The sequence below is a fragment of the Salvia hispanica genome, chromosome 1 (genome assembly GCF_029641045.1).
Source record: "Salvia hispanica isolate PSC_SH4W2 chromosome 1, Shi_PSC_v1, whole genome shotgun sequence".
In the NCBI taxonomy this organism is placed as follows: Eukaryota; Viridiplantae; Streptophyta; class Magnoliopsida; order Lamiales; family Lamiaceae; genus Salvia; species Salvia hispanica.
The window spans coordinates 43,930,309-43,953,543 of NC_142692.1; the positions used below are offsets into that span (position 1 = coordinate 43,930,309).

General features: G+C 33.0%; 2 protein-coding genes and 1 pseudogene across 7 annotated transcripts; all 3 read right to left on the minus strand.

Moving 5' to 3' along the window:
• Window positions 1-7,923: 7,923 nt before the first annotated feature.
• Window positions 7,924-10,537, minus strand: LOC148933883 (uncharacterized). Of its 2 annotated transcripts, XM_089063332.1 has the most exons (6): window positions 10,399-10,490; window positions 10,256-10,301; window positions 9,769-9,967; window positions 9,248-9,327; window positions 8,497-8,604; window positions 7,924-8,323 (listed from the first exon to the last, which is right to left on the minus strand). In XM_089063332.1, the coding sequence occupies exons 3-6, from the start codon at window positions 9,938-9,940 to the stop codon at window positions 8,129-8,131; spliced, it is 555 nt and encodes a 184-aa protein (XP_088919458.1). In that variant the 5' UTR covers window positions 9,941-9,967; window positions 10,256-10,301; window positions 10,399-10,490; the 3' UTR covers window positions 7,924-8,128. The 2 variants fall into 2 exon arrangements, with proteins under 2 accessions (XP_088919458.1, XP_088919459.1); XM_089063333.1 differs by lacking the exon at window positions 10,256-10,301 and having other exon boundaries at window positions 10,399-10,537.
• Window positions 10,399-15,661, minus strand: LOC125221840 (putative pentatricopeptide repeat-containing protein At3g08820). Of its 5 annotated transcripts, XM_089063331.1 has the most exons (7): window positions 15,559-15,661; window positions 14,625-14,706; window positions 14,153-14,223; window positions 13,136-13,287; window positions 12,975-13,053; window positions 12,635-12,894; window positions 10,399-12,546 (listed from the first exon to the last, which is right to left on the minus strand). In XM_089063331.1, exon 7 carries the CDS (start codon window positions 12,481-12,483, stop codon window positions 10,576-10,578), a length of 1,908 nt encoding a protein of 635 aa, XP_088919457.1. In that variant the 5' UTR covers window positions 12,484-12,546; window positions 12,635-12,894; window positions 12,975-13,053; window positions 13,136-13,287; window positions 14,153-14,223; window positions 14,625-14,706; window positions 15,559-15,661; the 3' UTR covers window positions 10,399-10,575. The 5 variants fall into 5 exon arrangements, with proteins under 5 accessions (XP_088919457.1, XP_047980085.2, XP_088919455.1 ...); XM_048124128.2 differs by having other exon boundaries at window positions 10,399-12,894; XM_089063329.1 differs by having other exon boundaries at window positions 10,399-12,894; window positions 15,516-15,642.
• Window positions 15,662-18,807: 3,146 nt separating this feature from the next.
• On the minus strand, window positions 18,808-22,824 carry LOC125220592 (putative pentatricopeptide repeat-containing protein At3g08820 pseudogene; annotated as a pseudogene).
• Between the last annotated feature and the right edge of the window lie 411 nt (window positions 22,825-23,235).

Genomic DNA, 23,235 nt, shown 5'->3' on the forward strand with positions numbered 1-23,235 from the left:
ATATTTCCATGGTATATTCATTGACCAAATTAATGTGCACATTCTAATGTTGAATAATTGTCAAGCAATTTCGCACCATAAATGACCCAGAAAATATAAAACCGGAATAAGTCAAATGAAGGTTCCCTAAAAAGAATTGCAATGGTATTTGGAATTACTAAATCATGTGGGATATTTGAATCTCTTGTTTTCATTCATGGTCAATTCCATACTCCATATGTCTACTTGGTGGGATCAAAGATAAGTAAGTGATAGTAGTTTGATATTTAGAGAATAAAAGGGAAATACTATAGTATGTACACTAATAGTAGTAATTAACAAATCATCAATACATTCTTATAATGTGAGGCCTTCTGGGAACCTCAGGCTCAAACTCAACAGGGAGGCTGATAAGGGTTTAACCCCTTATCGAGTAGAAAGATAGGAGAAAGTCGCGAGGAAACCGAGCCTCGTCGATCAATCTTGAATGCAGAAAAATAAAGACGGTCAATTAAAAGATAAATACTTGTTCTTTCATTGATTGATTAAGGACTATTTATAATAGGGATACTAACTTAATGAGCAAGACAAAAGATATGAAAAAGATATGCAATCCCTAAATATCTAACTAAATAATGCAATTAAATAATAATGTGAGATATGAAAGAGATATTGAATAATAAACGTACGAGAGGCGAAGAAAGCCATTAAACCTATCAAATGTGGCATGAGCACTAACCAATCTCCATAATCCTGTCACAATTCTCACCACTGATGTTCTTACACCCCACCAAAGATTTCCTGAAACTAAACCCTGTTGGCTAATAAATTGAGGTTGAGGGAGTAATGGAGCTTGAAGGGGAAGCCAAATGGGATGAGGATTGATGAAGTATATCCGTCATTCATGGTAGTTGAGTGGGGTTGGATTGAAGCAAGAGTTTTATTGTTTTGGGTTCATTGCTTCTGATAATAGTAATAATGGTGATATTGATAACTTTAATTCTTTTTAGATTATATCGCATCTTAAAAATCTTATTAATTTATAAAATATAGCAGGATTTTTATAATTTTATATTTTAATTATTATTTTTATTATATATGTGATATAATTTTATAAATTAATATACTCCGTATGATGTTCTATAAAGTATTATTTATGTATTGTGATATAACATTAGGGGCATGTTAGGGTGCCACCACCCCTTAAAATAACAACATACCACCCTTCCTAGTCAATCATTTGTACACGTGAATGAATAATAAGCTGCCACCTGGCAAAAAAAAAAGGTTGAAAAACTCGGCTAGTAATTTGTTGCTCTTTATACAACAATTTTTCTTGTCCAGCAATATCCAACACGCTATACAACAATCTATAGATTGTTGTGTAGTGTTTGTAATATTGTTGTATAAGTGGTGTCACGGTGTCACTTTAAGAGGGGTTGTCATTTTAACACGAACCTATAACAATATATACTAGATTTATACTAATTAGTATAAATGTTGTATTATTATTTCATATTTTATGATGTTTGATACTATTATCGATTGATCTCTAATTCACTCGGAGGTTTTCAATTAATTGTATATTCGATACAATAATTAGATATTCAATAATTGTATATTTAACTGAATAGTTAGAGGTGAAATTAAGATGAATTTGGGATTTCAATTGAATTAATTATAAATAAAAATAAAAAAATGAAACAAAATTAATTAATCACGAGAGTGGAGTGCTAAAACTATTATTCATTCAAATTATTCCCATAGTGATTGACAATTGAATATAAACAAACATGATTAAGTGCGTGGAGTTATGCCAACAAAAGTGGCGCCCAAAACCCTTAGTGGCCAACATAATTACCCAATTTGAGAGCATGTGTCAAATTTAATTCAGTCCAACAATTTCTTACGAAAAATTGCAAGTTTAAATATCAATAACTTAATTTGTGCCACTGGTCTGACATTTTTTATGATAGAAAATGCTGTAACACATTCGTATAGACCTTTTGAAATTAAATTAATTCGAGATTCTGAACATTATTCAAAATTAATTTTATCATAGAGACAAGAGGTGAAGAGGAGAAGAGGACATCTCAGAACTTTTTCGGCAAAGTTTCATTGTCGAATATCAAATTTTCATAGTGCTATTGTGAATTTTTGGTTTTTTACCAACTCACTTATGATTGAAAAATACATGAGATTTTTCAATTTTTTGATTTTAGTATACGTTCAAATTTCATTGTCCAATATACTCGAATAGATTAATGAGAAGATTTCGATGATACCTTCTTAATTGTGCGTCATGTATAAATCCAACTCTCAATGAAAAGGCAAAATATAAGGGAAAAATTATTAAGCCACATTATGTACAACTAGGGATGTCAATTCAACTCTAAACTCATGGGTCGATCTGAATAACCCGGTAAAATGAGCAGGTTAGGGCTGTAATTTTATAACTCAAATACAAAACGGGCTAAACGGGTTGGCCCGAATGGGTTGGCGGGTTAAACGAGTTGGCCCGAATGGGTTGCGGGTCAACCCGACGGGTTGCAGCTTTTAATTAAAAAATATTGAGGTTATATATTTTTGAATTTAATGTGGCATAATCATAAGTCTTCTTCGTCTACATTCTACTACACTGTTCCACTCAATCCCACACTATCAATTTTAAAGTTTCACCTCAACTCATTATTCCATTGCCACATCATCTGTCACTACTGTCTTACTACCAACAAAACAAATCAATACAAAATTAAGAATTAACCCATCAAAATCTCAATATAATTATCATTTTAATAATGATTCATGTAAGATATGATTTTTAATTTTCATAAAGAAATAATTATGAAACAATGCCAAAATAATAACACGAACACAAGCTCTAATTGAAATTAATTGATTTAATTTTTTCTTATCTTTGCTTAGATTGTAGTTGATCGAGATGAAAGGCTTCTTTCCAACTATTATTGAGGAAAACTATGAAAAAGTTTGAAAATTTTATATGATTCTAACACTAAGAAGAATAAATATCTAAAAGTTAAAATTATTTTTTTGAGGAAAATTTGATTACAAAAGATTATTTTTGAAAGTTTTTAGGCCCAAATAGCCCGATGGGTTAGCCCGAAACCCGGCGGGCTAGGGTTATGGTCGAAAATTTATAACCCGAAAATTTTATAATCCGAATAGCCTGCACTCAAATAGCCCAACAACCTGAGTGGGTCGGCCCGAACCCGAACGGGTTAGCCCAATTGACATCCCTGTGTACAACCATAAAATGATTATGTAGCAAAAAAAAACGGTTATTTTATAATACCTGGTTCATTTAGAACTAAATTTACTTATCCTTTAAATAAACTTGCCGCCTTTAATTTTCCTTCCCCACAAGTGGCGCCTTTTTTTTTGTTTTTCCTTGATTATTCACGATAAAAAAATTAATTGCAACTTCCATATTTATTTCCTATATATTAGGATTCTGTTTATAAAAATTATTCTATTTGTATGTGAAAAGATAATTGTGTAAAATTCTATTCTAATTACTGAAATTCGGCCAATTTTTTCTCAACTGTTTTTATTCATTCTATTATTTATTTATTAAATTGCTTTTAACATATTTACAAATTCTAACATATAAATAGTTTCATGGAGTTTGACCGGCTTTTTCTCAATAGATTTTATCAATTTCATTATCAAAATAGTGAAGTTCATAATAAAGTGGAGTGTGGACATGGTATTCATATTATCAATTTAGATTGAATTATATAAAGGCAAAACACATTCTTAGGTCCTTATACTTTAGTCAAAATGTTAATTAGGTCCTTGTACAATTTTTTCGTTTTACTGGGTCCTTATACTTTTCACAATATTTTTATCAGGTCCTCGTACGATTTTTCGTTTTAGTAGGTCCTTATACTTTTATCATAAATTTCATTAGGTCCTTGTACAATCTTTTATTTTAGGGACTTTTTTACATTTATCTTGGATAATAATATATATTTAATTAAACTTAATGAACTTTTTAATATTCCATTATTTAACTTAGCATAGTCTATAAAGATAATATCATCTTGTTATCCAATAATCTCAATAAGTTGTAGAGAATAATAAAAAGATTAACCGTGATGATTGAAGATTAAAATCGAAGTGTTTTTTTAGTATAACTATCCGAATTTTCAATTGATTATTTATATTTATATTGAAAAATACGTTTCCCTGAATATTCATAATCATAAGATAAGTTAAATAATAAAATTAAAAGGTTCATTAAATTTAATTAATTAAATATAAATTATTATCTAAGATAAAAGTAAAAAATATCTTAAAATAAAAAATTGTATAAGGACCTAATAAAATTTATAATCAAAGTATAAGGACCTATTAAAACGAAAAAATTGTACGAGGATGTGATGAAATTTATGAAAAAGGTATAAGGACCTATTAAATCGAAAAAATTGTACGAGGACCTAATGAACAATTTGATTAAAGTATAAGGACCTAAGAATGTGTTTTGCCTTATATAAATAGTTACTTTGTTTGATTTCATTCATTTCGTTTTAGTTTAGCTTTTTAGTTTTTAGTTTCTTTATGTTACAAGCAAAAAGAAAAATTATTTTCATCCATTAATTCAATGATTTTCCTTATTCCTTATATCAATGTTAATTTATTGTGATTCATTGTTACATGTTCAATAAATTGTGAATATACAACTAATCAAAGTTTTTAAAAATAATTGCAAAAGAAATTTGTAGCTATTTTTTTAGTTTTTGGCTTTCAATTTATTGGCTTCTAGTTGTTTGTCAAAATACATAAACGTAATTTTTTATCAACATTTAATTTGAGTCTGTGAAAGTGTAAAATTAAAATAAAAACAAATAATGTAAGTCTTATGTTGTACTCCATTCATTTTATACGAATTTATTTTAAATTTTTATATGCTTGAGATATAATATAAAAAAATAGATAAATTATTTAGAGAATTATTGATAGATCAAATAGATTTTTTAATTTACTTGAGATCTAATATAAAAAATTAAATAGATCAAGTAGTGAACTATTCTCATCATAACTATTGTGTTTGTATAAGAAATCTTATAATATTAGTGTTTGATTAAATAATTTTTTGTTGTACTTAAGATCTAATGTTGCATAGTGATTAAGATCAACTAGTGCAATATTCTTATCTAACTTTTTGGTTTGTAAGAGAAATACTAATGACGTTAGTCTAGATTGAGATATAAACTTACTAAATAGATAGATCTATTAATGATTTGATTAAATAAATATTTTAATAAGCTTGAGATCTAATATTGTATAGATCTATTTTTTCTGTAAAAGAAATCCTATGATATTAGTGTTTGGTTACATAATTTTTTAATGTGGTTGAAACTTGAGATCTAATGCTGCAAAGTAAATAGATTAATTAGTTAATTATTATAATCCAACTATTTGGTTTGTAAGAGAAATATTTTGACATTAGTCTTGGTTGAGATGTAAAATTGTTAAATAGATAGATGTATTCGTGATTTGATTAAATAACATTTTAGTGCTTCAGATATAATATTGCATAACTCAACTAGTGATTTATTTTCATCCAACCTTTTGATTTATTAGAGAAATTCTAATGACATTATCATCTGGCTAAATAATATTTTAATTTACTTGAGCTCTAAAATCAAAAAAATAAATAGATCAAACGTTGAATTATTCTCATTGAACTATTTTGTCCATAAAATATATCCTATGATATTAGTATTTGATCGGATAATTTTTTAACGTGATTGAACCTTGAGATCTAATGTTGCAAAGTAAATAAAATTAGTGAATAATTATAATCCAACTATTACGTTTGTAAGAGAAATACTATGACATTAGCCTTAATTGAAATTTAATATTGCAAATTAGATAAAACAATTAGTTAAATGATTTTTTAATGTACCTGAGATCAAAATATTGCATAATTCGACTGATGAATACAAATAATGAGTATCAGTAAGAATTACTAACTTATATTGTCACTTTGATTTAACAGATAAAGATTATTTAACAAAGAAATTGAAGATTGCATTCTACAATCTCATACTAACATTTTAATGAATATGCTATGGTGATAGGATGTCCAGATTGTCACGATTTAGGTTGCAAAAATATAAAATATTAATGTAGTAACATGATTATGAATACTCTACTTATTTTATTATTGCACAATATTATTAATTTTTATAATATTGATATTAATATTGTACCATACGCTTATGTATATTTCAAGTGATGCAATGTCAAGTGAATTAACGTTAGTTATGCTTCTATTTTATGGAGTGAAAGCAATTATAATAGTGTTTATAATAAGGACCTAGCATAAATACTTACTTTATTGAAACTACAAAAATGTAATCAATGCAGAATTTCAAATTCAAATTTGAAGAAAAGTAAAAAGAGAGGGATTCCTTAATCAAAATAAAAAATAGGACTGAAGGTTAATAAAGTCATTTTAATTTGTCCACTTTAGCATCGCTCAATATATAAACTACTTTCTTCACTCAAAACCAATAGAATGAGTATTATTAACAAACTTACCGTATAGAGCTTTATGATCATTTAATCGGATTTGTGAGAACCAAGTTATTGTCCAACAAAGTTGGACTACTCCAAAAAAAAATTTACTTAAATAAGAAAATAATTTATGTATATAAAAAAATCAACTTATTTTTATTAGTACTATAAGGGGTCGTTTGATAATAAGTATGAGATATAAAAAGATTTGCATAGTAAGATAAAAATGCGAGCTTCGTGTCAAGATAAGCTCAAATAAGGGTTTTTTCCTTGTTGTTTGGTAGACAAGAAATGATGCAGAAATGCTATCATACCAAATTTGTGGGATACATATCCTTGTATTTTGAGGAAAAAGACTGCGGGCTTTGATGGGCCGTAGAGATATATCACAGGCTTACATGATTAGCTAACTATGATACCAAATACTTGGAAATAATCATATAAGGCCATGTTTGGTAGGGGTGATAACTCATCTATGGATGGAAATCCATGAACAAAAATGTCATTGTTTATGGATTTCCATCCATAGATGAGTTATCACCCCTACCAAACATGTTATATCTAGGCATTACCAATTTATCAAACATGCCCTAATAATAAGATATTTTTTTCGGATTAGCAAATGTAGCTAAGTAATGTCATAACAATATAAAAAATATACTTTTAATATAAAAATAAAAATACTAAAATACTTCTATATATTTTTTAAAAAATTTGTGGAATACATGGACTTTAAAATGGTTCTAGCATTGCATTCTATTATGATTTTGTTATTTTAAATATACACATTTTTCAATTTCATCTCTCTTCCATTTGATTTCAATCCAAGTTTTTTCTAACTCACAGTTTTTTCTCAGATACTCCCTCCGTCCCCGAATACTTGACACAGTTTGTCATTTTGGTCTGTCCCCGAATACTTGACACACTTCACTTTTTCCATTTTTGGTAGTGGACCCCATATTCCACTAACTTATTCCTACTCACATTTATTATAAAACTAATACTTTAAAAGTAGAACTCACATCCCACCAACTTTATGAACACACTTTCCATTACATTTCTCCGTGTCGGGTCAAACCGTGTCAAGTATTCAGGGACGGAGGTAGTACAACTGTATCTCTATTACAAACTCAATAATTATACAAGCACTTTCACAACTTATTCTAATCTCTTCGAACGTTTATTTTTATAAACTAACAATTACAAGTTCATTAAAATAGACTTAATCAAACACCCACTTAGTTTGTCTAATCCACTAAATCGAACACTATTATCATACCATATGCTTCCAGTTCCAAAAAATTTTAGTACTCCTACAATATAGTGAAAATTGGAGAACTTAAGAAACTACATGTAACATAATTCTGCATTTCTTGTCTTCACCATAGAAGTCTCCCATTGAACTTTAAGATAGCTCTTTCATGTTCATTACTTTTCAATCATAAAAGAAACCAGTTGTTTGGGAATGATGAAAAAATATACTACATACACAATTAGCATCAGTATAATATAAGATGTGAGCTCTCAATAAACAAAAATGTTGTCTCTAGATATACTCAAATATTCCTACCTAAAAGTGGCTCGAGCCAATGTAATCAGTCCGTCACTTCTTTCTCCCTTTGTTCTTTTTTGAAGCAACAGTCCATCCATCATCCACAACTTGAGCATCTTTCTTGCCACTTTCGTCAGGCGCAATATCATTCAGATTGTGATCCAATTGGCGCTGTGGTTGTGGAGCATCAACTTCCATTGCTGACATATTGTTCTCTGTTATGGCATCATCTTCATCACTGTTGGGCTGACAAAATAGAAATTGAAATAGAGGAAAATTGAAGTTACTGATGATGTGAGTAACATGAGTAGAAGTTACCGAATGCTATTATTCATCAAATCCTACAACACAATTAATATGGATATGGCTAACCACGCAAGTAGTCATAATACTAAAACTTCTCCCGTTAACAGTCTTACCTGTCTGGTATAAGAAACACTTGGAACATTTGTTTCTCGCAGCCTCTTTATCGAGTCAAACTGACCTTCTAAACATTCTTCACGCATTACCATAAATTTTTTTGCAACCTGCGTAACATAAAAATTCAAAGATAAAAAATGAAAATACGACAGTATTTTTCATTGTAAGAATAAAAAAATTGAATATGGTGATTGATAAGTATGTATCTTAACAATCCTTTATCTTCAACCATGAAACAACTCGATCAAGTAGGTGTACTGATATCTATTGTTTACAATCACTGGCGCGAAATCAATATTATACACGGTATAAATTGTGCATGATTGAAGTTTAGGAGTTTTGTCTATTCCACAAGTAGAATCCCCAGTCTAGCATGGTTTATATCATTTGTTTTTTATGTCAAACTAGCTACACAAGGCAAGTGCCTGCTTCCATTTTGAATATTGGCTCGTTGCATATAATATGACTACCTTAAACTGATATGGTTAAGTGCAATGAGAATAAAGAGAAGTATCAGATAGATGGCAATCACAGTTCCTTCATATTTTCTAGTAATTTAGGGTTTCTCCTTAATTATAAGATTTGAGTAGAATTTTTTTGCTTTACTCTTCAATTTCCATCCTACACACCAACATGGGCTATAGGTTGGAGCATAAGAAGTTAGTAAGCCTTCACATTATCACATACATGAATGGACATGAACTGATTAGTAGGAGTCAAATTTAGGGCAAATAGATGAAGATGGCATACCTCCTCGACACTACCGTCCTGAATATCAGTATTGCGTGAGTCCATGAATTCATAAAGTACATCCTTAATATAAACTTGATCTGCACAAAAAATATAATCCAACAATTATTCAACACACCGATTCCTATAGGCTTTGAATAAAATTTCCCCTAAATTCGACGAATAAAATTATTCAAAGCCAGAACACACAATGCAGCTCAGCAGAAGAGAAATTTCAGAATACCTAATAAAATCAGTAACTCTTCAGCCCAGCACAAGACATTCGTACAATTAAACAGAAAACGGATGTCAATCTATACTCGAATGCAGAATATCCAAATTGAGAGAAAATTAAATAAATATCCATATCTTTTCAAAAGATCAGGTGAGTTCTAAGGAAACATCATCATTATCATTATCAACAATAGAGAATAGTACTATATTTCACATCTCTCTTACAATAACACTCTACATCATATCATACTCTGTTTTAGCATATGAATAGATACTAATTAACCAGTATCAGTTCAAGTGAGAAATACCGTTCGATTGAGTGAGGAAATTGAAAATATTGTGGCCGAGCTGCTGCGATTTCTGGACAGAGTCGCGGCCGCCCCACCTGTTTTCGATGGCCATCCGCAGTGCAGCCCACCGAGAAAGAACCATCTGAATTCCATCACCGAATTGCGCCGCAGCCTCAGGAGTCATCCTCATCCTTCGAATTGCCCTTTTTTCTTTTCTCTGAAAGAAAAAGAAAATAAAAGATTTAGGAGCCAATAATCACAATCTAAAATAAGAAGAGAAATCAAGAACACAGTGCCAAAGCCAGGCGCGCTCTACTTTGTTTTGAAATTCAAATTTTATTTCAAGATGGCTCATTCACAAGCCTTGAAGCACAACTAGAATTTATAGGTTTAGTATTTGCAACTTCAATTTGATTTTCTTTAAAACTAAATACCACCACTACTACTAGACTAGTGTGTCAAATAAAAAAAGCATAAGATGAAAATGCAACACAGTTTTCCTCACCTTTGAAGTCTGGCCGATATCTACTTTGAATGATGACTTCCAAAATCAGTTAATTTTACATAACACAATTTGAGCATATAGACAAAACTAAAGGTTCACAACTAACTAAGACCAAAACCATAAAGTAGAAGAAATTAAATAACCTGGTCGTGGCCCTCGTGGTCTAGGTTGGTATTTCAGATCTCGAGTCCTTGCCATGTCTATAACATCACATAGAGATAAGGAAGACCCATTGCTTTTCATCAATCCCAACTTCAATACCCATGTTTCCTCTTTTGCTAACATGGTGCTTTGACTGATATAATGCTAGTCGCTACGATTCACCAATAATCTCTGCACGAGCACCACCCATTGACAAAATGATGGAAACGGTTAGTATCACGAACAATAATTTCTCTCCCTGTAATCTTCGACACGAGCTTGATGAATGCATGGCAATCGCCACATACACGGAGGTTTTTAACTATCCGGATAACACAATGTTCTTTTGTTGCAATTAGGCCAAATGCAAGAGCCAACTTCTCACTGTGACAGCCCAAGAACTGCTCCTTCTCCTCCTCTTCTACATCGAACAACACATATTCCGTGCTGGGCACAAAACCAACTGCCCTTAGCTCCCTAGCCAGCTCAGAGAGTTTACCATATATCTCATCTGACACAGTATGGGATGTGTCTCCAACGAGGAACTCATGGACAATACTGTCCACCTCTATCCAACTACAGCCACGCACTTTCTGAATCCCTTGCTCTTGCATGACTGCCCTAATACTCTCTGATTCATCCCATTTCTTATTGGCCGAGTAAATATTTGATAAAAGGACGTAGTTCCCTGAGTTCCACGGCTCCAATTTGATTAAATGCTGCAATACATGCTCAGCCAATCGAGTATTCTTGTGCATCTGACATCCAGCCAACAAAGCTCCCCAAACTATGGCATTGGCATTCATTGGCATACTTGAGATCATATCATGAGCTTCGTTTAATAAACCAGCTCGAGAAAGAAGATCAACCATGCTTCCATAATGCTCAATTGTAGGATCCAAATAATATAAGTCACTCATACCATTGAAGAAACGATACCCATCATCAACAAGTCCAGCATGAGAACATCCACAAAGTAGACCGAGAAACGTGTTCCCGTCACCATTCCATCCACATTTCTGAACCAAACCAAAACAACTAAATGCTGTTTTGGTATGGCCAGTCATAGCTAGACCAGAAATGATAGCATTGAAAACGACAAGATCCTTGGTTTTCATTCCTTCAAAAACCTCAAAAGCTAGAGCCATTTCACCACATTTGGCATACATGTCAATCAAGGCGGTCCCCACAACAGGATTGCACAGAAACACATTCCTATCCATCATGCTGCAAACCCGTTTCCCGAGCTCCAAAGCCCCAAGCCTAGCGCAAGCAGAGAGCACCCCGACAATGACATAGTGGTCTGGCCCTATATTCTCTCTTAGCATCATACGAAATACTTCCAAAGCCTCCTTTGGAAAACCATTGGCTGCGTAACCCTGCACCATAGTGCCCCAAGTAACAACATCTCTCTCGTGCATCCTATCAAATATGGCACGCGCTTTCTCCATATTTCCACACTTGACAAACATATCCACCAACGCAGTATTCACAAACACATTCGGCCCCATCCCACTATCCACCACATATTTATGAATCCACTCTCCAACAACCAAATCTCCTAGCTGACTGCAAGCAGATAAGGCTCTAACAAGTGTATAGCTATCCGGCTTCAAACCCGCTTCCAGCGACTCCCTAAACATGTCAATAGCCTCCTTGAACCTCCCAACGCTAACATACCCGTTCGTAATCGCAGCCCACGAAACCACATTCTTCTCAAGCATTTCATCGAACACCTTCCGCGCATCAGCCAGACGCTTCAATTTTGAATACAATCCAACTAATCCAGTACTCGCCTGTGAATCAAACTCACAACCCTGTTTCACAATCAAAGAATGCACATTCATACCAAGTTTAATGTCCATATTCTTCAAGCAGCATTTCAGAACAAAAGCAAATATGAAATTGTTGGCCCAATATCCCTCGCGGCACATCACGTGAAAGTATTTAATGGCGTCGTCAAAATGATCTCTTGAAACAAGCCCACGAATCATGGTGTGGTATAAATGGAAATTGGGTTGCATCCCGCTGAATAACGCTGCGGCGTAGTCGGGGTGATTGAAATGAAAAGCCGATTTCAGAAGCATGTTGAGAATAAATCGGTTCTGATGAAGGTTGAATCGAAAGAGACGGGCGTGCACATTCTTGAGCTGGATGAAAGATTTCAAGCTTTGAAATAGAGCGGCATTGATCTCCATTGTCGCCATGAAATACTCAAATTTTCAGAAATTCACTTACTGTTGAAGACGGAGTGAGTAAAGGGCATCTCGAACAATACTACAAATCCCATTTTTGCTGCTAAAAAATCCCTTTTTGTCCCTTTTCGCAAACAATGACTCAAATATGGCGTTGCACTGTAGCAAATGCAAAATTGCTTTTACAGTTTCTGATCGAATTCAGAATGAACTAGTTTGTAAAATCCTTCATAGGCTGCATAACTCTGCACCATAGTTTGTAAAATCCTTCTTTGGTCTTGCAATTGTTTTTGACTATATATCCTGCAAATGAAATCATTTATCTATTGTATGTTAATCTGAAAAGAAGATAGTATAGTAGTAGTAATAAATAAGAATTGTACCTTTTCTGTTGGAATAATTTTAATATGATTTTGTATAATACTTCTCTTGGTTCTTCAAAAGTTTTTGAAGAAAAAATTCCTGCAAATAAAATCATCTACAGATAAGTATATTAATCTCAACATAATATATTTTTTAAAGCTTAATCTATAAAATATTTTACCTTTTCAGAGTAATGCCTTCTTCCTCTTCTATTATCTACTTTTTAGAGTCTAGACTCAAAAAGGGTTCAGGCGTGTAGCACCTTTTGTGCCTTCTTTCTGTAATTCTTTCTTCTCTCTCCTTCTCCTTCCATATGAGATGTATTTTGTATTCCTGCAAAATAGGGCAAATATTAATAGGGGAACACAATAGATTAGTCATTAATAGGGCTGTCAGTAGACCCAATTAATGGGATCTGTATTTAATACACAATGCATGGAAATTCACATTATTTATATTCCTATATAGCAGTTCTAATAAATAACCTATTTCAGAATTGAATTTGACTATTGTCTTTTATTTTCTATTATATGTTATTTGAAAGGTCTTAGCAATGATTATGTTTGTTTTCGAAATCTGATATCTTTTTATGCTGCTGTCTTATGCAAATGAACTCCTATAAATACCCTCTTCTACTTCTTCTTTCTCACCCTGCAACATACTTTCATAATTCTTCTCAGATACTTTCATAGAGTATTGCAGATACTTGAAAAGACTATATTCTTCAAGTTTTGTAGAATATAATATTTCCACCCGTGCTATGCATGGGCCAAATTATTCTTCAAGTTTATATATTTATATATATACTTAAAACAGAAATGAAATACATTTACACACTACTTTTTTATATTTTAGATAATTATTTATATTAATTCATTTACTGTATTAAATACTACACAGAAATTTTATAAAGAAAATTATCACAGCAATATAATTAGTCAAAGGTTGAAATTAAAAAGTTATTTTAGGCAATTTTACATACATGTATCGCCAAATATTAATCCATATATATTAGTATCCATTTACAGGCAGATTGATTCAACAACATTTATAAGTATATTTAATTTATGTATAAAAACATACAGACATTCTTAGTTCCTACTTAGGATTCCTTTAGGTAAACCTTTGTAATTACTAAGTTTTGATTCCTAACATGCATAATTAGTTAACTATGAGGATCATTATTTCATAGTTATACCTTAAATCAGATATGTCTGTCATCTTCTAGATATTCTTCCTGATATGTTGTCTTCCATCATTTTGGTACCTCTGCAAATTTTATAACTGTCAGTTTAAATAAAGAATAGAAATTGGAACCTGTGTACAATGTACATATGATTAAAACCTATATGTACCTAGAAATATACTAAATATTAAAACCTATTCTAAATGTCTGTGATAGATGTGTAGAAGCATATTAGCCCTTTCTAAACCCATTTTGATCCCCAAACCATAGGATTAGGTAAGTGAAAGGTCATGTTGGAATCTGTGATATTCTCTAACTTAACACCTTTTTAAGCACACTTTTTGCTTTAAGTATTTCACTCTCTTGCAGGAAGTTGTGAGATACAGTTTTAGGTGTTTGCAATGAAGAAATTGAAGAAATCTGCAAGCTTAATTAGTTGTTCCTATCAAGGTTTATCAACTGAAGTTTCAGGTATAGATAATACCTTTGATTTATTTGATTAGTTTTCTGTTATAGCTATTTATCCTTCCTCTTTATGGCTATTCCATTGGCTGTCAATGTTAATCCTGTCAAAAACCACATGTAAGTATAAGTTTTTGTAATAAACTAAAAATTTAATATAATAATCTCGCAGAATCTGTATTTTTTTCTTCTTCTTCCTTTGAGCAAAATGTAAGTATAGGTTTTTGTAATAAACTAAAAATTTAATATAATAATCTCGCGGAATCTGTATTTTTTTCTTCTTCTTCCTTTGAGCAAATTCATTTTACTTCAAACCTATACCTATACCTATATTCAGGTGGTGCTTCTATGGGCAAAATGTTGAAAATCCTCAAATTTTAGCAGACCAATTTTTCAGCTCCAAAAAGAAGAATTCACTGAAATCCAAAAGAAAATGTAGAAAATCCTCAAATTTTAGCATTTTAAAACCAATTTTTCAGCTCCAAAAGAAGAATTCACTGAAATTATGTTTTCAGTTACAAATAGAGACAGTTTAGATCTCCTCAAATATCTCCCAAATTATTTTATACTACTATACTACAACAAATTTGAGCACATTCTGAAAATTTGAGATTTTATTAATAATTACATTTAAGATCTCCTAAAATAGAGTCTGTAAACTTAACCCAAGATAAACAGTTCTTAAAAAAATTTAATTCGATTATAAAATGAAACTTATCTCTACAGGCATGCAACCCTAGGGTTTGGAAAGTTAGATTTCTGAAATGTGTCTGCAATTTTCTGGGGATCATCTTTGAATCCTTTAATGGAGGCCACTCGAAATCCGTATTTGAAAAATATGTCATGAAAAATGTCAGATTCCTTCCTAATCTTCTACCTTCTGTCAATAAAAATTGAGAAATCTGTATTGTACCTATAATCGAAACCGAAATCAATCAATTTGAGTAGAATCTCACCCGATTTGTTGAGGTTAGGGAGATGGTCGTTATTGTGTCGCCGACGGCGGCGATTTGCTGGTCGTGTGGAAGTTCCGGCGGGAGAAGGGAGGGATTTCGTCGGTAAATGAATTAATCTGCTACTAATGTAATGTTATGTATTGGGGTTCATTTGTTGGGCCTATTAATATAAAATGGGCCAATTTAATAAATATGTTTGGGCCACTTTTATTTTTTGTTTGGGTATGTGTTTTAATTTTCATTGGGCCTTTAATATTTTTTTATTTAAGCTATAATATTTTAAAATTATTATATATTTTGGAATTGATTTATTTAGTATTTGTATTTTTAAATGAATTTTTTATTTCTTTATGAAGTTATTTTATTCATAATATGATGTAATAGAATATAAATTAGTTTTCAACATTTTTGGTGAAGTACTATATAACATATTTTTTCTTATTCATAGCTTATACTAATTATTGTACCAGATCAACGGACTATATCTCTTACGGAAGGGAACACTATTGTTTCATCTTCGTTGTATCAATATGAAGGTATTCATTTATCACTATTGAGATGGAATTTTATTAACTTTTTGTTTATGTAAGTTTGATGAATTGGGTATACTGTATTATAACTATTTTTATTGTTTATTTTTGTTAATATTATCATAATATCTGAAGAATTTGGATTCTATATATACTACTTAATAGAAGTATTTTTTTATGTATTTAGTATTTGTAGTTTAAAATGAGTAATTTATATTTTTATGAAGTTGTTTTATTCATAGTATGATGTATTATAATATAGAAAAAAAAATTTCAACATTTTTGTTTAAGTATATGACATTTATTTTGCTATTCAACATTTTTTCTATCTAAGGAGTATTTTCTAGAACTTTATAAGAATACACCATTGGTATTAGTTAGACTTTATTTGAACCTTTATATAATTTTTTTATAGTTAATAATAATAATAATCTGGTTTGTATGTATATTCAATAGAAGTATTCGTTGAATTATATTTTGCTAAATTCAAATGTACAAAGTATATATTTTTAGTTTAATGTTTTTATTTAGTATTTGGCGTTTAAAATGAATAAATCATGTCTTCATGTAGTTACTTTATTCATAATATCTTGTAATAGAATATAGATTACTTTTAAATATTTTGGTTACAATATATTAAAATAAAATCGGTCATAATGAAATGTGGCACATTTTTTATGGAAAAATCATCTATTGGGGAAAAAAATGGTAGATAGCAAAAATTGGTCCAATGAATTGCAAAAAATTAGCTTTTCAGATAAGTTTTAACACTCATATATACACAGACCATCAATTAAATCTGCATTTTCATGGACTAATTTTCTAATTTATTGATTGAGGGAAAATAATTTGTATTCGGCGAGTTTGAATTCAATAATTGTTTACTTTTTTCTCTATATTAGTTATTCTTGAAGGATGTTTGTATATTTTTCCATCATGTCTTTCTTTTATAGTAAATTTAAAACCACCGTTCTCACTTGTATCTTCTTCCCCAAATATTCTGCAATTCTCGTCAGACTGCAAGTTCTTCTATTTGTCGCCAAAATTGGACCAGGTATGCATTTCTTTTGCTCGATTTAAAAATACACTAACAGATGGGGATATAACTGCAATATCAGAAACTGTAAAAGCAATTTTGCGTTTGCTACAGTGCAACGCCATATTTGAGTCACTGTTGTACATAAACGCAAAAAAGGGACAAAATGGGATTTTTTTAGCAGCAAAAATGGGATTTGCAGTATTGTTGGAGATGCCCTTTACTCACTCCGTCTTCAACAGTGAGTGAATTTCTGAAAATTTGAGTCTTTCATGGCGACAATGGAGATCAACGCCGCTCTGTTTCAAAGCTTCAAATCTTTCATCCAGCTCAAGAATGTGCATGTCCGTCTCTTTCGATCCAACCTTCATCTGGACCGATTTATTCTCAACATGCTTCTGAAATCGGCTTTTCATTTCAACCGCCCCTACTACGCCGCAACGCTATTCAGCTAGATGCAGCCCAATTTCCATTTATACTACACCATGATTCGTGGGCTTGTTTCAAGAGATCATTTTGACGACGCTATTAAATACTTTCACGTGATGTACCGCGAGGGATATTGGGCCAACAATTTCATATTCACTTTTATTCTGAAATGTTGCTTGAAGAATATGGACATTAAAAGTGAAGGGCTCAATTGCAATTTTGGATGGGTTTTGCGTCGTGCTACAGTGCTACTCCAAAGATGGAGTAGTTCTGTTCAAATATGGACATCGACTATGCCGCAGCGCTATTCAACCCTTCACTTTTGAGTTTTAGAACAAAACTACTCCAGAAATTGCAAAACGGAGAGATGAGAGATATCCAGAAACGGAAAAATAGAGAAGAAGAATAAGATGAAGAAGACGACGGCTCATTTTTCATACCAAATAATGCATCTTGAATGCTGAATTGAAAAAGTGAGGCAATATACAAGAGATGGAAAATATTTGCATTATATAATTAGAAGTAATCACCTGCTTATAGTACTATAAAGGCTACATTTTATAGTTTAAAAATATATCATAGAGATAAAAAAATTTACATAGAGAAATGTTATTGTTGCAAACATAACCAAACAATTTGTGGACTGCATAAAACACTAAAAGGGAAAATAAAAGATTTAGGAGCCAATAATCACAATCTAAAATAAGAAGAGAAATCAAGCACACAGTGCCAAAGCCAGGCGCTCTCTACTTTGTTTTGAAATTCAAATTTTATTTCAAGATGGCTCATTCACAAGCCTTGAAGCACAACTAGAATCTATAGGTTTAGTATTTGCAACTTCAATTTGATTTTCTTTAAAACCAATTACCACCACTACTACTAGACTAGTGTGTCAAATAACAAAAGCATAAGACGAAAATTCAACACAGTTTTCCTCACCTTTGAAGTCTGGCCGATATCTACTTTGAATGATGCCTTCCAAAATCTGTTAATTTTACATAACACAATTTGAGCATATAGACAACACTAAAGGTTCACAACTAACTAAGACCAAAACCATAAAGTAGAAGAAATTAAATAACATGGTCGTGGCCTTCGTGGTCCGAGGCTGCATTTTTGGTATTTCAGATCTTGAGTCCTTGCCATGCCTATAACATCACATAGAGATATGGAAGACCCTTTGCTCTTCATCAATCCCAACTTCAATACCCATATATCCTCTTTTGCAAATACAGTACTTAGACTGATATAATGCTAGTTGCTACTGCACGAGCACCACCCATTGACAAAATGATGGAAACGGTTAGTATCACGAACAATAATTTCCCTCCCTGTAATCTTCGACACGAGCTTGATGACTGCATGGCAATCGCCACATACACGGAGGTTTTTAATTATCCGGATAACACAATTTTCTTTTGTTGCAATTAGGCCAAATGCAAGAGCCAACTTCTCACTGTGACAGGCTAAGAACTGCTCCTTCTCCTCCTCTTCTACATCAAACAACACATATTCCCTGCTAGGCACAAAACCAACGCCCTTAGTGTTGGAACTGGCAGCGGAAGAGCTCACATAAATCAATCACATAATAATTAGATCTATTTAGCAGATTATTTAGACAAAACATATTCGCGTAATTATCACATGTATCATGCTCATAACTTGAATTAATCATGCTTTAAGAATATTGAAAACCTAAAACATGCTTTTCTACGGAGCAGAAAAATACCTAATTAATTCTCCAAAGAATTGAAGATGGCTAGCTCCTTCTCCACATGATGCTTTGAATACTAGACCACAAATCTTCTCTCTGGTTCCCGAACTGTACTCCAATATCAGTGTGCGCTGATCTTACTAGAATACTAGGACTTAAATAAAGAAGACAGAAGAAATCCTTTTGGGAATAGGACTGGAATTCGAAAATTCCTTCAACTGGGGAGGCTAAAATTTTCGAAAATTACAAATAATGAAATTGTGTTATTTCTGTCTCCTTTATTCTCCTATTTATATTAAGTTCCTTTTGGGGCCCAGACAGGGATCTATGGAAGGTTTTGGATATGGGCTAATCCAATTTACTTTTTACTAATTAAATTGAACCCACAATTTAATATAAGTTATAATTGGAATATTACGAGCAGCCACTACAGAAGTAATATTGAACTCTCCCCATCCAAATCCGAAATTATAAGTAATTCGGGTTTCCGTTTAACTTTTATTTCCCGTGCTTAAGATTAAAATGTTCATTAATTAATTAATGTCTGCTATTGACTTAATTAATTAACTTCTTATTAACTCCAAGAGTGGACTTAGCATGAAATGCTTATTTATTATTCATTGAGTAATCAAACTCCAACTAGCTAGGTTCCGAATAATAAAACCTTGTTTCGCGTTCTTCTTGAGGACATTATCAAACGAGACTCAGCTCGCGCACGATTCAATATAATAGCAATTCTAGCACCGCTAGATATTGATCACCACTACCCAATATATCAGGATAATTGGGTTACGAAAAACCCGCACCATTTGATAAGTCAAAGTAGTGCATAATAAATACCGTATGCTCAATGCTAACCTACATTGATTAAGAAATAAATATTTATCAAGACCTCGCCTTTCAGTAGATAGTCTAAGGGCAAGTCTTGCTGTTAGATCCGTTCAGTGCTATACCACACCAATGTCATCTTATTTCAGTAAGACTTAGAAATATGCGGACTGACATTGCAACCTTTCTCGATGGATAGTCAAATTCCAACTAGGTTGTGAAATTCATCTTTTTCTTTGTTTAGAACTGACCGTGTTACCTTAAAGTGGACGACGCCCACAACCGGTCTACTAAAACAAAGACTTAGACTTTGTTAAGTTAACTTATACATTTAAACATGCCTTAACATCCATTAAATGTAAAACATAACAACATTATGACAAAAATAATCTGTTTTATTTATTGGAAAATAAAATAAGAGTTTTACAGTATCCAATCACTCGAAACGTGATTTCTAGTATACAAACACTAACACTTAGCTCCCTAGCCAGCTCAGATAGTTTACCATATATTTCATCTGACACAGCGTGGGATGTGTCTCCAACAAGGAACTCGTGGACAATACTTTCCACCTCTATCCAACTACAACCACGCACTTTTTGAATCCCTTGCTCTTGCATGACTGACCTAATACTCTCTGATTCATGCCATTTCTTATTAGTCGAGTAAATATTCGATAAAAGGACGTAGTTCCCCGAGTTCCACGGCTCCAATTTGATTAAATGCTGCAATACATGCACAGCCAATCGAGTATTCTTGTGCATCTGACGTCCAGCCAACAGAGCTCCCCAAACTATGGCATTGGCATTCATTGGCATACTAAAGATCATATCATGAGCTTCGTTTAATAAACCAGCACGAGCAAGAAGATCAACCATGCTTCCATAATGCTCAATAGTAGGATCCAAAGAGTATAAGTCACTCATTCCATTGAAGAAGCGATTCCCATCATCAACAAGTCCGGCATGAACTCATCCACAGAGTAAACCAAGAAACGTGTTCCCGTCACCATTCTATCCACATTTTTGGACCAAACCAAAGCAACTAAATGCTGTTTTAGTACGGCCAGTTATAGCTAGACCAGAAATGATGGCATTGAAAACGACAAGATCCTTGGTTTTCATTCCTTCAAAAACCTCCCAAGCTAGATCCATTTCACCACATTTGGCATACATGTCAATCAAGGTAGTCCCTACAACAGGATTGCACAGAAACACGTTCATATCCATCATGCTGCAAACCCGTTTCCCGTGCTCCAAAGCCCCAAACCTAGCGCAAGCAAAGAGCACCCCAACAATGACATAGTGATCCGACCCTAAATTCTCTCTCAGCATCATACCAAACACTTCCAAAGCCTCCTTTGGAAAACCATAGGCTGCGTAGCCTTGCACCATAGTGCCCCAAGTAACAACATCTCTCTCGTGCATCCCATCAAATATGGCACGCGCTTTCTCCATATTTCCACACTTGACAAACATAACCACCAACGCAGTATTCACAAACACATTCAGCCCCATCACACTATCCACCACATATTTATGAATCCACTCTCCAACCACCACCTCTCCCAGCTGACTGCAAGCAGATAATGCTCTAACAAGTGTATAGCTATCCGGCTTCAAACCCGCCTCCAACGACTCCCTAAACAAGTCAATAGCCTCCTTGAACCTCCCAACGCTAACATACCCGTTCATAACCGCAACCCACGAAACCACATTCTTCTCAGGCATTTCATCGAACACCTTCTGCGCATCAACCAGACGCTCCAATTTTGAATACAATCCAACCAACCCAGTACTCGCCTGTGGATCATACTCACAACCCTGTTTCACACTCAAAGAATGAACGTTCATACCAAGTTTAATGTCCATATTCTTCAAGCAGCATTTCAGAACAAAAGCGAATATGAAATTGTTGGCCCAATAACCCTCGCGTAGGGGTGGCAAATCGTGCGTGTCGGGTCGTTATCGTGTCGACATGATAACGACATGAACACGATAACAACAAACACGAACACGACCCGTTAAGAAAACCTCAAACACGAACACGACCCGCTACCCTCAGACACGAACACGACACGAACCCATTAACAACACGAACCATTTCGGGTCAACACGACACGAACCCATTAATGACACGAACCACTTCGGGTCAACACGACACGATAACAACACGTACATGAGATGACACGATAGCGACTCGATAACAACACGACCTGATAACGGTTAAACCTATTAAAAATATCCAAAAACATCCAATTGCTGATTATAAAAATAAGAATAATAATATTAAAATATTATGTGTTAACGGATAACACGAACACGACACGAACACGCATTGTTAACGGATAACACGAACCCGACACGAACACGACACGAACACGACATGAAATTTTCGTGTCCTTAATGGGTCGACCCGATAAGGACACGAACACGATAAGCTCTGACCCAAACCCATTAATTTCGTGTCGGTTCGTGTCGTGTCAAAAATTGCCAGCCCTACCAAATAGTACATAACATTAAATTAGTATCAGATTAATTCATTTAATTAGACTACTATTAATTAGCAAAAAAACATAATGTATACGGCCATATAAAAGCCTTTTTTCCTCCACCAAACGAAAGGAGGCGCCGCTGCTACCCAACCCTACCACGAAATCCATCCCTTCTCCCGTCGGAACTTCCACACGACCAGCAAATCGCCGCCGTCGGCGACACAATAACGACCATCTCTACGCTTAGCAACGACGATCCTATGAAGAATTCAACCTCTGCACTATGTAAACCCAAGAATCGAAGCTCGTAACTTTATCTCTATCTATGAAGAATACCAAGACAAGAATGAATCTCTCTTGAGGTTTGCTAAATTGGATTATAATCTATTGCAAATGCTACACAAGGAGGATCTCCATGAAGTCTCAAGGTAACATATATGATGACTCAGGCCTTTAATTTATCATCAATACTTCTAAATATATAGTAAAAACTAATTAATATTGATGTTGCAGAAACTAATTAAATATATTAAAACTAATTAATATATAGTAGAAACTGTAAAAGCAATTTTGCGTTTGCTACAGTGCACCGTCATATTTGAGTCATTGTTGTACATAAATGCAAAAAGGGACAAAATGGGATTTT

Bases quoted from the DNA above. Each gene is read 5' to 3' on its own strand.
- LOC148933883 (XM_089063333.1), bottom strand. From the start codon at position 9,940: ATGAGGATGACTCCTGAGGCTGCGGCGCAATTCGGTGATGGAATTCAG. The intron at 8,605-9,247 runs GTATGCCATCTT...TATGTTACGCAG, and splicing joins AGGACGGTAGTGTCGAGGAG to GTTGCAAAAAAATTTATGGT. The intron at 8,324-8,496 runs GTAAGACTGTTA...CTATTTTGTCAG, and splicing joins GTGTTTCTTATACCAGACAG to CCCAACAGTGATGAAGATGA.
- LOC125221840 (XM_048124130.2), bottom strand. From the start codon at position 12,603: ATGGCGACAATGGAGATCAATGCCGCTCTATTTCAAAGCTTGAAATCT.